Source organism: Falco naumanni, chromosome 16 (assembly GCF_017639655.2).
Source record: "Falco naumanni isolate bFalNau1 chromosome 16, bFalNau1.pat, whole genome shotgun sequence".
Classification (NCBI taxonomy): domain Eukaryota; kingdom Metazoa; phylum Chordata; class Aves; order Falconiformes; family Falconidae; genus Falco; species Falco naumanni.
This window is the reverse complement of record NC_054069.1, coordinates 2441663-2457905: the sequence shown is the minus strand read 5'-3', so window position 1 is coordinate 2457905 and position 16243 is coordinate 2441663. Positions and strand designations below refer to the sequence as shown.

Sequence of the window (16243 nt, the reverse complement as noted above, 5' to 3'; positions counted from 1 at the left end):
GCTAGAATGTGGAAGACTCTCATTTACGTAGGTTTGTTCTTTGGGATCTCTGTGGACTTAGCTGGATCCCGATTTTGCTGCGTACAGTGCATCTTGTGTTCCCATGGGGTTGGGAGGGGTTTGAAATTTGCAGGGGGAAAGGGGAATCAGATCTTTGAAACACAAATGCTGATGTGTGGCTGCAGTTGGAACAGCTCTTGCGTTAAAAAAAGAAGAGGGATGGTTTTAATTGACACATCTGCTCTGTGTAGTCAGCTTGTCTTAACGTAACCACACAAAAAAGAAGCTTTTACTACTTTTAGCACTTCATAGCTAATAGTTATAAGCAAATGGGATAAATTTTATTTTTCAAGCAGTCATAGGAGATAAATTCCAGCTGCAGGGTCACTGCTACCAATTTTGACTTTTGCACTGAGCCCACAGTGTTGGTGTCAAGAGCAAGGACAGGGGCAAAGATGAAAGTAACAGTGCAATTCCATAGCAATTGGTGGCTAGCAAGCTAAAAAGGTCACTGCTTTTCTCTTATCCTTGGAAATGCAAACCGAACTAATAGGAAAAACAGTTTTCTAATTAAAAGCTAAAAATGGACATCTGGAGTCCTGTGAAATGCTTGGATACCATTTTTATGGATTTCATCTTTTTTGTTAAGTGAAGCCACACTTTAATTTCCAGTTTTATTTTATGTTTATGCAGATAGTTTATGTTTCTGTTAAAAATGCACAGTTTCTCATCTGAAACTCATAAACAGAGCTTGGATGGACTGACTTTAGAAGAAAAACATGAGCTGAGGGCCCCACCTACAAGAAAACAGTCTCTTACTTGCATGTCATTTAATATCATCTTGACCTGTACTATCTGGAATTACAAACCAGGAATTGTTTTCACATGCCGCTGTGTCTATCTTTTAATTATTTTTTCCCCGTATTTCTAACCAAATAGGAGTTACTGTGGTTGATGACCCTTTGCTTGACCACTTCATACAAAGTCTTTAGCAGAGAATTCCATAGAAAACAAATGGAAATAATTGCCAATGTTTCATTGGCCAGAATAGGAAAAAATCTCCTCAAACAAGCAGGAATTTTCTTCTGGCAAATAAATGGATTCTTATAACCAAGTTTTGTGGAACTGAACCTTTTATTTATTAGCAGCTTTTCCTGTTTCTGTTCATCTTTACTCAGTAAAGATAATGGATACCCAATTCATCATTCTCGTCCTGATGAAGTCCATGTATTTGGAATTAACAAGAGCCTTTGCTGTTCATCCAGCTTTTATTTTTTTCACCCTGCTATTTTTAATTAGTTCTGCAGACTCTGAGACTGTTCCGCATAAATACCTGGCAGGCTGCTACCATTTCTAAAATTTTACAAGTCACATCCAGGCCAGCTTCATATGGGATGGATCAGATACAGCTGCTTGTTACTGTACTCCATCTCTTCAGGTGATGGGAGCTGTTTCACTCAGAATAAATCTAGTGGGTTTGTGTTTTTTGCTAGCCCCAGCAAGCGTGATGCCTTCGTTTTGTGTACACTTGGGGACCTATCTCACCCTTCTTGTACGCTGAACCTACCTTCATTTAATTACTGTTACCCTCTTCGTGGGGTTTGAATCTTGACATTTTCCCCAGTGTTGGGGAGCAAGTGGGAATCTGTTGTGTGTTGTTCTTGCAGAGGAAAAGGCAACACCTGCTTGAGTATCACTAGCAACTTGGAGTTTAGAGACTGACTCTTTGTCTGTGTTAGATCTGAATAGTCTTTCAGCAGTATTTAACCTTCTTCCATCAGAAGTTTGCCAGGTCTGTGAACAGTGGCAGGAACCTTGGGAGAGAGCGTTGCTATAATGCAGATCGTAGTCTTTCACACCAGTCAATGCATCATGAATCTTACCACTTGTTTATGGAAAACGCTGTTCACTAGCTGAAAATATATATATATATAAAATTTTTTTTTCCTTTCAGGTTTAACTCCCCGTTTTATTTCTGAGCCCTTGTCTGCTGTCCAGAAGTCTGGTGGGCCTGTACAACTCCACTGTTCTGCTGAGCCCTCCATGGCTCGCCTTTCTTGGCTGTTTAATGGGGAGCCTCTGGAAAGCAAGGTTGGAGAAGTGGAAATCCAGTCAGGATCTTTGACAATCGTCTCCCTCAGCCTGTCAACGTCCGGTCGCTATCAGTGTGTTGCTAACAGCAGCGTGGGTGCTGTTGTGAGCAGGCCTGCGATGGTATCTATAGGCCGTAAGTTCATTTTTCTTTATGTTCCTCGCTCCTTGCAAATTATATAGAACTCTACTGGTTTGTGTGGTTTGTTTTTCTTTGACTCTTAGCAAACAACTAGTTTCAAGGTGTTCGGTTGTTGTTTTTTTTTTGCCAGCCAGTACTTAGTATATGGTCAGTTATGCACTTTTCGCCAATTTCTGTTCCCTGTGTCATCCAAGACCTGTCAGGTGATGCAGCCCTGGAACAGATTCCCCAGAGTGCTTGTGGATCCTCTCCTTGGAGGCTTTTGAAGATTCCACTAGGCAAACCCACATCTGATCAATTTAGTGTTGGCGATAGCCTCATTTTGAGCTGAAGGACCTCAAGAGTCCTTTCCAGCAAATACAAATACTATTCAATGAAATTAATATAATGTCAATAAATTGACCTGAAAGTACAAGGCACCCAAAAGCTTCCCTTCAAAAAAGGATCTTGAAAGAGCAACTGAGCTGCCATGCTGTTGTGGAAGTGTGCTGGAAGATGTGTTGTGGAAGAGTCGAGGTGAAATGAGTGGGAATTGTTGCCTGGGAAATAAGTTGCAGCTGCAAATTTCCCTTTTCACTTGTAGCATTGCATTTTGTCAAAACTAATAGATGTTCTCCAGGTGAGGACAGTCTTCTGTCCTTTTAGGGACAATTACCCTTTTCTCAGTTGCACTGGTTCTTCTAATCAGTCTGTGCCTTGGTGCTTGATCTGTAAATTATTTGATCTTAAAGGACTTTAGAAGAGGAAAGGCAATGGTTTCCACATGGAAAGGACAATGTGGTGCTGAGAATGGGAATATAATATTCCTTCGTGAATGTGATTTGTCTGTTTGGGATCGCCGGGCTGTCTGAATCGGGCCTTTGTCAAGCAGGATTTGAGTGATTTCTCTATAAGGGTACCTTATCTATGAAGCATGTCCAAAATCCTCCTGGGAGGAAAATTTCTTATAAGTGAGAGAAGTAAGTGTTTTGGTAAAGTACTGACCCATAGCAGGACCTTCTCAAGAGAGCTCTAGGGGTGGCTAACATAGAAAAACTTCACAACCTGGAAGATGCTTTGAAAGGGAAGGTAGTAGAAGAGCAGCTTTCACACTTTGCTCCTCCTTTTGAGAATTTAGTAGCAAATTAGACTATGCTGTTAGCTGTTGAGGCTTTCTGCTTGCCTCATTGCGCAGGCAGCGAGTGGGAGGCGCTGCTGTACTTGGTGTTGTGTTAACTATAATCACAGAAAGACAATTTCATGTTTCTTACGGACAGGCTTCCCGCTGCTAGTGTAAATTGTCTTCTGTAGTGGCTTCAGAGCCTGTGAGTAGCACTGCAGTCTTTCCAATATCTCTGCTTGCTTTTCCTGGAGCAGTTGAGGGAATGTAGGAACTATTTTTTTTTATTTTTTTTCCCCTCGCTGTTCCCATGTAAAAGCTGGCCCGTCCTGTAGTAAGGAAGCATACGTACACAGGAGGGTTTGTGTTGCTACAGAGTGCAGGAAAGACCATGCCTGTTGATATGAATGTCCAAATGCTGCACCAGAGAAAATAATCAGCTTGAAACCAGCAATATTTTAAACACAAATACTGAATTTACTTACTGCCCTTCCTCTTTCCCAAGCTGTGACTGCTCTTAACCTTTTACTGATTCTCTTCTAGGTTTAGCTAATTTTGATATGTCGGTGAAACCTGTTGTCGCAGCAGAGGAAGGAGGTACAGCTTTCATTGGGTGCAAGGTGCCAGATAGTAACCCTAAAGCACAGGTTCGCTTTCAAGTGCAGGGAAAATGGCTGGAACAATCAACAGGTGAGATTTATGCCACTGGTCAGCAATATAAATATCCAACAAAGCTTGCCTGTGGTTTTTTTTTTCCTTAGATCTTAAAGGAAAAGCCCCCAGAAACTTGCACAACTTCCTGCGTAAATCATTGTATCTAAATCTACTTTGTAAATTAATATCCTTTGTGTAGCAGCATGATTTCTTTGTGATCCTACATCTAGAATAAACTGATATATCTGACATGTTATTTAAATACAAAAAATATTAAAGGAAGCCTTTTTTTGAAACTTAAGCTAAATATAATTTTTTCCTTTCCCACTTGTTCAGACAACTACCTAATTCTTCCATCTGGAAACCTGCAGATTTTGAATGTATCTTTAGAAGACAAAGGATCCTATAAATGTGCAGCATACAACCCAGTTACTCACGATCTCAGAATAGAACTCACCGGACGTAAGCTCATAGTCACACGTGAGTATTCAGTTCAGCTTTCCAGAATTGTATTAATAAATCTCGAACAGAATAAATAACATCCCTAAGATTTTTAGCATGGGCATTTCAGCATAAATACCCACTGGTCTCAAATACTGTGTTAGGTAGAATCTGTTCTGCATTATTTGCACATTCAGTTCTTATTTCCCCTTACTGTGGAGGAGCAGCGTGACTGCTTTTCAAATCCCAAGAAGACAGAGCACTTAGCCCTTGAAAAGGGGATACTGCTAATACTTCAGCTGCCAGACTGATTTTGGAGAAAGACTTCTGGAGGAGAGCATTACAGCATCATACTTAGCCCTAAGTATAAGCAGCTGTGTCTGAGCAACACGGCAAACCTCAGGACTGGAGGACGGGATGGGAGAGTGTGGTTTAAAGGACTGGTTTGTGATAAGCCTTGTCTCATTTCTTCCAGGCTCTTCCTCAGGTGGCTTCCACATACTTCACCCCCTGGTACCGCAGAGCCTGGCAGTGCCCCAACACAGCTCTCTGATGCTAGAATGTATTGTCAGTGGGTTGCCTCCGTCCTCTGTCCGCTGGGTTAAAGACGGACGGGATGTGCTAAGCAAAGGCAGGTGGAAACTGCTGCACTCTCATCTGGTGACAGACAGGCTTGAGGCATCGGACTCTGGAAATTACTCCTGCATGGTGGGAAATGAATTTGGAGTAGTGAAATACGCTAACTATTCGCTTACTATACTTGGTAAGAAATAAAGAAATTTTCACAGCCAGGCAATGAACGTTTGCTTTGTATGCTTGCTGGTCTTGGCATCCGGTTACAAATAGCCTGACATTCTTTCTCAACCTAAGCATATTAAAATAAAGGTATGCTCGTAACAACCATATCTCATCATCTCTCCCAAGTTAAAATCCATAACTATTTATCCCTTCACATCCTTTGCAGTCTGAAATAACTAAACAGTAAAGGACAACAAACTCCAAGGGAAGAGCTGATCTATTTATTGTTCTCCAGAGTGCCAAGTGTACATGGGATACAATGTCAGTGATGTGCCAGAGATCAGATGTTTCTCTTTAGAGGCTGTATGTAAGCAAAAGGCTGGCAAGGAGAGGTGATATATTTGGATGAGGACAAAAACTAAAGCAAAAGGAATATATTTGGCCTCTTTTGCGTGGCTGCAAGTCATTCTGAATCTCCCCTTTCCTTTGTAGCAGGTTTTCCTGTTTGATTTTTTTTTTTTGCATCCATGGCTGTTCTGTTTGGTTTTTGAAATGCATATATTAGAGTGACTCAGAAAACAGGTTGTTGACACACAGTATGCCTTTTGTTATGGGGATGCTACTAAAGAATTATTTTGAAAATACAGATGTTTTAATTACAGTATTAATGCAAATGTGAACATTCAGAAAAGAAGGGAGAAACCATGAAAATAAGCAAGAGTGTGGGGAAAACCAGCTCTAGGCTGAGTAGAACTAGAGCTGCATGGTGCTTGCTTAGCCTTTGTATGCAATAAGTTTGTGTAACATTTCACAGGGTTTTCTTCAGGACTTAGGCCAAGATCAACATACGGTGGTTTATGTGAAATTATTTCCCTTTATAGAACCTGCCTCAATCTCCAAGGGACTGCAAGATGAAACGGTGGCCACTGGAGTGACTGTGCATTTCTGGTGCGATGTTCGTGGAAGCCCTGCTCCGACTGTCACCTGGCTCCACAATGCAGCTCCCCTCCGCGTCTCCCCACGACATCTGCTGACAGGGAACGGTCTGCAGATCTCCAACGTCACCCAAGAGGACTCTGGGTTGTACCAGTGTATAGCTGACAATGGGGTTGGATTTGGGGAGTCTACTGGCAGACTTCGTGTCCAGCCAGGTAGGAGCACTTGCAGCCCTCAAGAACTCAAATTAAACAGTTGTGCTTTAAGCTTTATTCCTGTTTGTTCCCCCACCCCCCCCAGATTGTATATTGATGTGTTTCTGACCACTGTTTCTAGCAAGTCTTACAAAGAAGGTGCTTTCAGTTGAATGTTAAGAGATGTAGGCATTTCTGGGGCAGCGTGGTTACTTCATACTTAAACCCTAGATTACCAGCTGCAATTAAATCAGTTTATGACTGAATCTGACATGACATTCTTAAACAGAATCAGGGGGCTGTTGTGCTGGATGAACTGGTATTCTTAGGAGTATTGGCTGATGAGTAATTATGCCCGTTCCTTATCCTCAAGTTTACAAAATGAACGTCAGAGCTGGGGTTGCACACTTCCCCTGTATCACATTAACAGCTACAAATAGTCTTTTTGATCACTCTTCAGTCTAAGGTACCTTCTAATACTTGGAGACCTTGGTTTCTGCGAGTGCAGGATGTTGGCAAGACTGTTGCTGCTCCTCTTCTCTCCCTGTCATGTGCAGCTGAAGCTTTTGACCCGCTCTGTACCTATGAAGGTTGGTGGGAGCTGCACAGAGACTGGCTGAGCAGATCCTTTGTGACCTGCTTGTCTGTGGAGTGGACTAAGCCAGTCTTGCCTGCACTGCATTCCTCAGTGATGGGCTTCGTTATTTAGAAAATTTGAAGTGTGGTTTGAGTGTAGTTTTCTATCAGTCTTCTCTAAGCACAAGTCTCAGCTGATCTCTTCAGTCTGGAAAAGGGGGTCTGGAGAGGCTGTCTAGAGAAGAAATAACTAGAGTAGTTAAAAGAAGCATGCATGACTTTTTTTTTTTTTTAATGTATTGACTCATTCTGGCGTGTCATATTCCTTAGCCAAATTAATGCGTTGGGTTTTTTTGTGTTCCCCCCCCTCGGCAAAGGCTCTAGGCCGGTTATAGTCTCTTCACCAGCAAGCATCACTGTGATAGATGGTGGGGATGTTACGCTGTCTTGCAATGCCACTGGCCTACCTGTTCCCATCATCCGTTGGTACGACAGCAGAGGACTTATGACCAGCCACCCTTCCCAGGTGCTTCACTCAAAACCGCAGAAACCTCCTCAAGCAGTGCTGGGCAGCGCCGTGGCGGAGCCCACCTACTTCTCTGTGTCTCAAGCGGGCTGGAGCTCCTTGCACGTTAGGAACGTGACTCCTGAGCGTGCCGGGGAGTACACGTGTGAAGCCATCAACGAGCACGGCTCCGTGGTGTCTAAAGCCTTCCTTACAGTTGGTAAGCTTGAATGCAAAATTGCACACTTGGCTCCCTGATTTAGGTGAGAAATGCCTCAAAGTAAGAAGTTAACAGTTGGTAGGTAGTGTGGGTACCCTGGGGAAACAAAACCGACAAGTCTAAGCTGGCTTTGTAGACCAGTTTCTCCCTTCCACCTTAGGCAGAGGAGAAACACCTGTCTGTGACATGGACTTAGCATTCTTACATGCGATAAAACCTATATAAGGATGGCTTTTCTTTTTTAATTTCTTGATACTGCTACTAGGAAAAGACAGTTCTTCTGGTATAAAAGCAAGATGGGAAGGAGAGATTTCCTTTTTCCACATTGGAATATTACGTGCTATTAATAACAGGTTTAAACTCCCCCAGGTTCCCTTCGCAAGAACCAAGATAGAGATTTTCAATTACATGAAGTGACTTTAAGTTTCTCGGCTCTTTCAGCATCTTGCTGTAGTAAATTTAGCTGAATGTCCGCGAGATTTATGGTCAGTGGAATTTAATAAGTGGCCCCATATTTAAAGTTCTTTGTTACCACCAGTTAGAGTTTAAACTCATGTAAATAATTGGAAAAGATGCTTAAATGTTCTCTTAGAGGAAGAAAGAAAGAAGAAACCTCAAGAAAGTGATCCCATCGTATACTTTTATAAATAAGTTATTGTTGGACCTTGCTGAGTGGAAACAAAACTAAATTATCATCCTAGAATTTGGTCTGTGTCAAACAAAAAAACATCCCACTGCTTTGCCTCAGAATTTTATGGTAGTAAGTTCAATTTTAATGTTTTGTTTATTAACTTTTATCGGTTTCTAAGTTGTACTAGCTGCTGATTATGGTGCAGAGGGTGGTTAAGGCATTTGGTTTTGATATAAAAGTCCGTAAGTAGTTTCTGGGAGCTGTTAAGGTTTTAGAACAGTTCTCAACCATGCCAAAAGACATGCTCAAACATTTAAACGTTTTAATGAACAATTTGTGCCAGGTAACACTTCCGAAGCACCTGAATGACTTAAGCAGTGATTCCAGTGCATTTCTTTGGGAGTAGGATCAACTTAAGCAACTCTTAGCCTCAGCAGCTTGTTCCTGTAATTTGCCTTGTGCAAGCACACAGTAAGAGAACTTACTTGGCTGAAAAATGTCTCTTTTTATTTTATTTTTTTTTTTTGGCTGGATCTGTTCCACGACATGATTCATTGCATGGTCTTAAAAGCAAGCAGGGCAACTTAAGCTGCCATCATAGTGAGAAACCACCAAAATGTAAAACGATAGCCTTAGGATCCTATACCCATGGCGCTTATTTTTAGGCTTTTTTAGGCAGTTGTGGTGGTTGCATGCACGGCAGTACCTTCCCAGAGTTACTAAACACAGGGTTAATTCTCCAAAATAACTTCATCTAATGGAAATGAAGGAGAAAAACGCACTCCAGGAAGTCTGAATAGCAGGCAGGTTAGTATAAAACAGGAAAAAAAAGAGCAGCATTTATTGTAAGTAGGTGATACAGTCGAGAGCAGGCTGAAGCTGTCATTTATAGAAGCCAGGCACCTCTGAGCAGTCTTAGGGTGATTTGAAAGACTTGCCAGGCATGGATGACTTCACTGATCTGCTGTGTTCAGATTTCCAGAGTGCTTTCCCAGCCTTTGCTAAGGTTTTCGGAGAGCTCATAAGGAGGCAGGATCCTCTGGTTGTTTGAGAAGCAGGAAAGCAATGCCTGGGAATGCGATCTGTTTGCATAGCGGAGGCAAAATACAAAAGTTGCTCTGCTTCCCCAGGGCATGCCAGAGGGTTGAAATCTGCTTCTGTGTTTGCACCCCTGTTTCAAGAAGGGTGTAGAAGAACAAGCATGTGCTTGAAACGCAGCAGATGGGTTCAGAGGGGTGTGGAATGGGTTCTGCATGAGGAGACGCTGAAAAGGTGAGGGCTCTTTACCTTCAAAATGAGGCAGCTGAAGGGGAGACACAGCAGTGAGCTGTAAAGTACTGGGGATTATGGAGAATGCACGTAAAAGCTATGAATACATTCTTTCAATGCCTGAATTTGGGATGTTTGGTCCTTCTCTGGTTGCTGTTGGAGACAGGATTTTGGGCACGTACAGCCATGCATCTGACCCAGCTTGGTGCCGCTCGTGTTTCACAGTGGGGCTGGGAATCGAAGGAAGAGGAGTTAAGTCTCAGTGGCTAAAGGGAAAGAGATGGTACTACAAGCACCAGCCAAAAAAAGTTGCATAATGACACAGCAGCAAAGAGAAGTCTGATGTGTTGGTTTATATGGGTAGCAATTATGCGAGAAACTTAGCAAAAAGAGCTTAGATCCGTATTGCTTAATGGAAATTGTTACCCGGGGGTTGTTTTCCAAAGGAAAAAAATACCAACTACTTGCCAGTTCTTGATGACTCCCCTCGCGCAGCAATAAACACGGCAATGACTGCAGGTCTCCTGTCACCAGCCTAAACCACAACTCATTCTCCACGCGCAAGAGTCCCTTTCCCCATGCCAGCAGGCGTCAAACCGCCCTGTGCCCACCCACGAATCCTCTGGGTCCACCACAATGCAGTGGGCCTTCCGCCTCCTCCAGCAGATACGGCATTTGTTTCCAATATTAACACGCGGCGGTGCATCCCTTTCCCGCTGCTTCGCTGACAGTCGTAGATACCCTTTTGCTTGGAGATTGTTCTGGGGGCGTCTGACATTTTAAGCAAAACTCCATCTGGCTTTGGGGACGCCCTCCCTGCGTTGTTCCCTTCTTCCTGTCTCCGAATTTTGTGGCATTGCTAAATAAATAGGAAGAAACAAACAAGGAATGCTTGCTGAGAGCGTGTCTTCAATTTGAAAAGAGAACTTTCCTTCCCAGCTTTTTAAAAAGTGGCCAAAAATAGCAGCCACACTTGCTGCTGGTATTTTAATGGAGGTTTGGAGGAATCTGAGTCAGCCAGGCTAACACTGCCTAGGCTTTACATTACCAAGGAATTTGTTTGTTTTGTAAACCAAGTTCCCTTCATTCCCTTCCCCTTCCAGACCCTGGCACATAACATAAACCTACACTAATCTGAAAGGATGGACAGGGCTAAGAACATCTGGCAGTCTTGGTGCTGCAGCATGCAACCTTGAGGAGCTGCGCTGGTTCCCAAACGTTCTCACTTTGAGTACTGACATTTACTTGTCCTGGACAATCTCAGATGTCCAACCTGCCACCCTTTTCCTGCCTGGAATGCTGGCAAACCCTGCATCAGCAGAACAGTGCTTTGTTTTGTCTCGCAGCCTCTTTCAAACTACTGATATTACATATATATGATTTTTTTTTTTTATACTAGGAAAAGTAAATAGGATGAAGGAGGCTGGAGGAGGATTTCTAGAAAAGCGTTGGTATTAAATTGCATGTTAGATGTCTGTAAACTGAGTTTATTCTCAGTATAAATTTTCAGATGAAGTAGTAGAGTTGTGCAACTTTCAAAGCTGATCAAAATTGCAGCTAAAACCTCAGAAACTGAGGTAGGAGAATGTCTTCTTGTGTGCACGCCAGTTCAGGCCATGAAAAGTTCCTTGTACAACTGTGATTAATTTAAAATTACTCAGTTTGTGTCACAAGTGTAGCTATTTTATTTTTCTCTTTTAACATGCGTTGCCACTACTTAATTTATTGGAGACACTAGTCAAACCATGCCTACAGATGTTGCCTTTCAGGTTTTCTCTCTTTGCTGCTTTTGGGGATGGGATGGGGGGGAAACAACCAAGAAACAAACCAAAACCCACTGTGCTGCCCTGAAAAAATAGCTGGCGTGCGAGCGTGCAGCTTGGCACCAGGCTCAGGTCTGTGTGGGCATCTCTTAACTGGCTTTTTGCAGCAGGGCTTGTTTGGAAATGACACTCCTAAATGATTTAGCGTCCACTCTGCAGGGCAAACATACGTCATCCTGAAGATGTAACCAGAGTCCTCCCTTTACAGTTCCTTTCGAAACTGGCACGAAAGCAGAAGAAATGGCTCCCGTGGAGATTGCCCAGAGCGATGAAAGTGAGGGTGATTTTGGTGCAGAAACAGCGTTTTCAAGCTCGCCTCCAACAAAATTGCATTTGGAAGCAGCTGCAACGGAAAAAGCCTCGAATATAGCTGCTCCCCCCGAGGCCCCCATCATCCTCAGCCCCCCGCAGACGCTGAAGCCAGACATATACAACCTGGTGTGGCGTTCGGGGCGGGATGGGGGCTTGCCCATCAATGCCTACTTTGTCAAATACCGCAAGGTAACGTTCCTCCATCGCATCGAAGCTGTGCGCTACGGCAGATGGATTTTATTGTTTTAAGTTTCTCAAGGAACCAGTGATTGTTGCAGTGCTGGCGTTAACAAGAATGTGGTGTCAGGCCAGAGAGAATATAGAATATAGTTAAACTGCAGTGTTACCGTGGCCACGCAGGCAGCTCGTTTTAGGGGCGACTGAAGTTGTCGCAAGGAGGCTGTTCTGTCTAGTTTTAAGCAAGATTTATTCAGCAGCACCCAAGCTTTCATTTCCTTTGCTGTGTCATTAGGGTCTATGCGGAATGAGGCTCCGGGGCATATTGTATGCAACTTCGGTGATGTTAAAAATCCATTTGTCTGAGCAAGCTTGAATCTGGTGGGTACACTTGAGATCAGAAGGGAAGCCAGGCGTTAGCTTAGTATGTCAACAAGCTTGCTCCTCTGCATCCCAAAGACACTCTATTAAATTGAAGTTACCAAATACGAAGTTGAACTAAAACTTCCAAAGCAGAGACTGTCATTAAAAATGGTGTTTCAACAGTGTGCTCTTTTGATTAAAATGAGAACCAAGCAATGCCTGCGCCTGTTCTTCCAAGCAAACAGTTTTCTGCGTGGCAAAGTTGTTTGGTTTATTTTTCATAAGCTTTGTAATCCTCTACATCCTGATCTTGTCTTAGCCTGGAGCGAATGCTTAGAATTTTGACCTGATAGTTCCTGAAAACCCAGTGCCAAAGTCTGTTGATACAATTTCTCATCCAAAGGTGGTTGGTTCACATAAGCACTGAAAGCTCTGAATACTACTTTGACCTTTTTTATGCTTACCCCTTCACTCATAACAACCCTTTCCACCTTAACTGTGCTCACTCGTGTTTCTCAGTAGGGAGTTTACCATGGTTTTTTTTTTTAGAGTGGTGGTCTCTTTGTGTCATTAAATTATTTTATTGATTTCCCTCTTTTAAAGATGGGGGGGGAACAAAAAAGTTAAGGCTTTTATTCCCCGAAGAGTGGTCACTTCAGAAGAAAATACTGGAACAAAGACCTCTGGCATAATCTTTGATAATCCGTGGCATTTAGATCTGCCTTCCGTGTTTTATTAAAGTCTTATATTGTTTAGTAGTTTATTTTTGGTAGAATCTTTGTCTTTTCCTTTGGGATTTGGGGTAATGTTTTCCTGCGAAGGTCAAGCATTAAGAGACTACCCTGAATCTTCTTTCTTAAATGGAGCTGGTGCTTTCACTGTTAAATTTAAAAGTTTTGGTGTTTGGTTTTTTTTTCTCCTCCTTTAAAAAAAAAAAGCAAACATGCATTAATAAAAAACCCCAAATCTTTGGTCTCCTTGCTGGCTTCTTTTTTCCAGCCTCAAGAAGTAACTAGGACATACTTTTTGTTGCCCATTTTAGCCAATAAATATTTTAAAACGTTTAAGTACAGGAAAAGCTGGGATAGTTCAGGGAACATATCTTTCTCGTTAGGGTGTTGGGTCCAGCCCCTTAATGTCACACACACTGCCAGCTAAAGGCTGATGGAAGTCTTTAAAATCATTTGATCTTTTGCTGGTTGTAGCCACAAGTGAAGATGACCAGTGCGTGCATCTGTTTAGAGAGGGGGAAAGTAAGTCAAATTTATTGAAGGAGGGCTGTGAAGGTAGTTGCAAAAGTGTTGAGTTGTGGCAGAAGCCCTTGGAGACAATACAGGAGAACATACGGAGCTCTGGCATGTGGCAGAGGTCCTCTGGCCACGCTTGCGTGTGAAAGTGCTGAGGTATTTGAGCATTACATGGGATTCCATGAATTCACTACTGATGCTGAGCTTTCCCTCCCTGTCCTGTGCAGCTGGACGACAGCGTCGGTACAGTGGGAAGCTGGCACACGGTGCGTGTCCCTGGCAGTGAGAACGAGCTGCGGCTCACCGAGCTGGAGCCTTCCAGCCTCTATGAAGTCTTAATGGTGGCGAGGAGTGCCGCTGGGGAAGGCCAGCCTGCCATGCTGACATTTCGCACCAGCAAAGGTAGGTGCAACACAATGTTCTCTGTGTCCTAGGCTTTTGAGAGGACATTTATTTAAGTTACGTCAACTGTATGTTGTCTGCTAAGCCATATGTGAAACGTTCTGCAATTTAGTTGCTGAAGAGCAGCCTCTAATAGCTAAAATAGCTGTAGGCCAGACTTCCCTGTGCATTACCAGGGTTGGTGGTAATTAGAAGCTGTTAAAAGCTCGATAATATTATTTTGGGGATGATTATTAAGACTTACGCTGTAAGATCCCACTTGCTTAAAGGAGCTAAGTCGGGGAGCAGCCTGTCCTTGTTCAGGTTTTTCAGAATATCACAAAAGAAACTCTCTGCACCATCAAGTTTTCATATATCGAAACAGCTTCTGGTTTGCTTTGCAGTGAAAATGTCTCAGCGGATCAGAAGCCAGCTGTTTTGATAGTTGCGTGCAGACAGCAACAAGCATTGCTAATCAAAGCAATGTTTTTTTCTTTCAAGCTTGGGCACTGGTGGCTATACTTTTAAACATGTGAGCAGATATTTTCCATGCTAATGTACAAGGACAAGATTATTGAGAATGTAACGTATTTGTGAAATCTATGGATTCACGATGCACGTAAACCGCCACGGGCTAGCAGTCCGCTCAGTCCAGTGTCCTGGGTCTAGCTGTGGCCAAACACAGCTTCCATAGTACTTTTGTTGAAGCTCTTCCCCTGGTTGTGGATTTCAGTGTGCAGTGTTCACCACCTGTTGCGATTTTGTGATGAGAGAGGGCTTTGAAACCCAGGCAGGAGCTGGTGGCACCACCTCCAAGTGCAGTACTGCAGATGAGCAGTCCCTTATCCACAGCATGAGTGTGCCTGGGCTGAGAGGGGAAGGTACCGCTGCTCTTCCACTGACGAAACCCCCTAATTGCTGTCCTGACTGTTTAGCTGTGATTTGGAGCCAGGGCTTTAGTCCCCTGCGCTGTGGCGAGTGATCTCATGGAGCGAGCATATTGTGAGAGGCAAAAAATCTTTTTCTTGGCCGGTCCCTGAGCTGATGTACTGTATATCATATATTTCTTAGAAAGAACATCATCTTCAAAAAACACTCAGGCTCCATCTCCACCGGTAGGCATTCCTAAACATCCCATTGTTCACGAAGGCACAAATAATTTTGGCGTTGTTCTTCCAGACCTGTCTCGACACAGTGGAGGTAAGCATATGGATGGTTTGTAATCCGTATCCTAAAAGTTGTGTTGCAAACAGGTTCATCTGGGTTAACTTGTGTTTATTACTGCTCTAGGTGCTTGTATTACCTCTTGTATTTCCTGTTTGTTCCCCTGGCTTCTTTGTTACAGGTGTTTCTCCTCTCTTGTGGGACCTCTATGAACGAGGTCAGATATCTGCTAGATTTTCTGTTCTTCTGTGTGTTTCCAAAGTAAAAGATCATCATCCATACTTTGGGACTAACTGAAAGGTTACCTTTTTCCGGTCAGTGAGTTAGTATTTTAAGCACCTGCCTTGATATCTCAGGTTTCCACAGCCACGTTAAGACACCAAGTGGCGGTGCGCTTCTTAAGAGACTTCAGCATCTCTAATGGACTGTTTGAAACTTGGAATTTAGCAAATGCATGCCCTAATCTACTGAGCATTTAATATTTCCAAGGATTCTATTAGCTGCATGTGTGGTGCTCAAAAAGTTAAGATTTTCAGGTATAAACGGTGCCCTTGCTGCTCATTTTTAAACCTGCAGTTGCTTTTTTGCTAAATACTCTGTTTTCTCTTCTCTTTCACTTGAAAGATCTAGAAGAAGAGGGGAAAATGGGAAATGGCTGTGTCAGAGTTTTAAGTTCTCAAAACAGATTATATCTGTTTTGAATGTTTTCCTGTGGCTTCCCAGGGATGGGCTTATTTCTGATGGCAAGAAGATACAGCCACTTCCCAGCAGGTGTGATTATTTTTTTTTTTTAGCCTGGTTTCCCATGACAACAGCATGTCTATAGTCCTTTTTCATACCACCCCAGCCTTTGAACTCATTGACCTGACCCAGGTGAATTTACTCAGGGGCTGAGAGCTCAAAGATGACTTGGTATCTAAAATTTTGGGTGCAGCCAAAGGTGTGCAGAGAGCTTTATTAATAATGCGAGTGAGGAGCTGAACAGTTGCATGCTGGTGACAGTGCTAAACATCATGCAAGCCACACAGGGGGACACACGCAGGGCTTCGTGCCCCCAAAGCTGCCAGCTTGCTGTTCCTTGCTCAGTTCCTCCTCTCACCAGTGACCGGCTCCGTGTGAATGAATACAAGCTAGTTCAGGAAAGCCTTACAGCTCTCGTCGGTTGTCGGAATGGTTATAACCAGATTTGCTAACACCACCTCTTTCCGTTCTCTCTGTTCCACTGCTGTCTGTAACTTCAAGTGAGTTCAGTAAGTATATAATTTATTGCATGCTTTGTT

At 43.1% G+C, this 16243-nt stretch overlaps 1 protein-coding gene across 1 annotated transcript in view; it reads left to right on the top strand.

Annotated features, from left to right (window-relative positions):
* Nucleotides 1-16243, top strand: part of CDON (cell adhesion associated, oncogene regulated) — a 56484-nt gene that overhangs the window by 20772 nt on the left and 19469 nt on the right. The window contains exons 3-11 of the mRNA XM_040616185.1: nucleotides 1955-2227; nucleotides 3876-4022; nucleotides 4323-4466; nucleotides 4903-5190; nucleotides 6047-6316; nucleotides 7249-7596; nucleotides 11528-11820; nucleotides 13646-13820; nucleotides 14871-14999. Coding sequence (XP_040472119.1) covers nucleotides 1955-2227; nucleotides 3876-4022; nucleotides 4323-4466; nucleotides 4903-5190; nucleotides 6047-6316; nucleotides 7249-7596; nucleotides 11528-11820; nucleotides 13646-13820; nucleotides 14871-14999 — 2067 coding nt within the window. The remainder of the gene's footprint in view (nucleotides 1-1954; nucleotides 2228-3875; nucleotides 4023-4322; nucleotides 4467-4902; nucleotides 5191-6046; nucleotides 6317-7248; nucleotides 7597-11527; nucleotides 11821-13645; nucleotides 13821-14870; nucleotides 15000-16243) is intronic.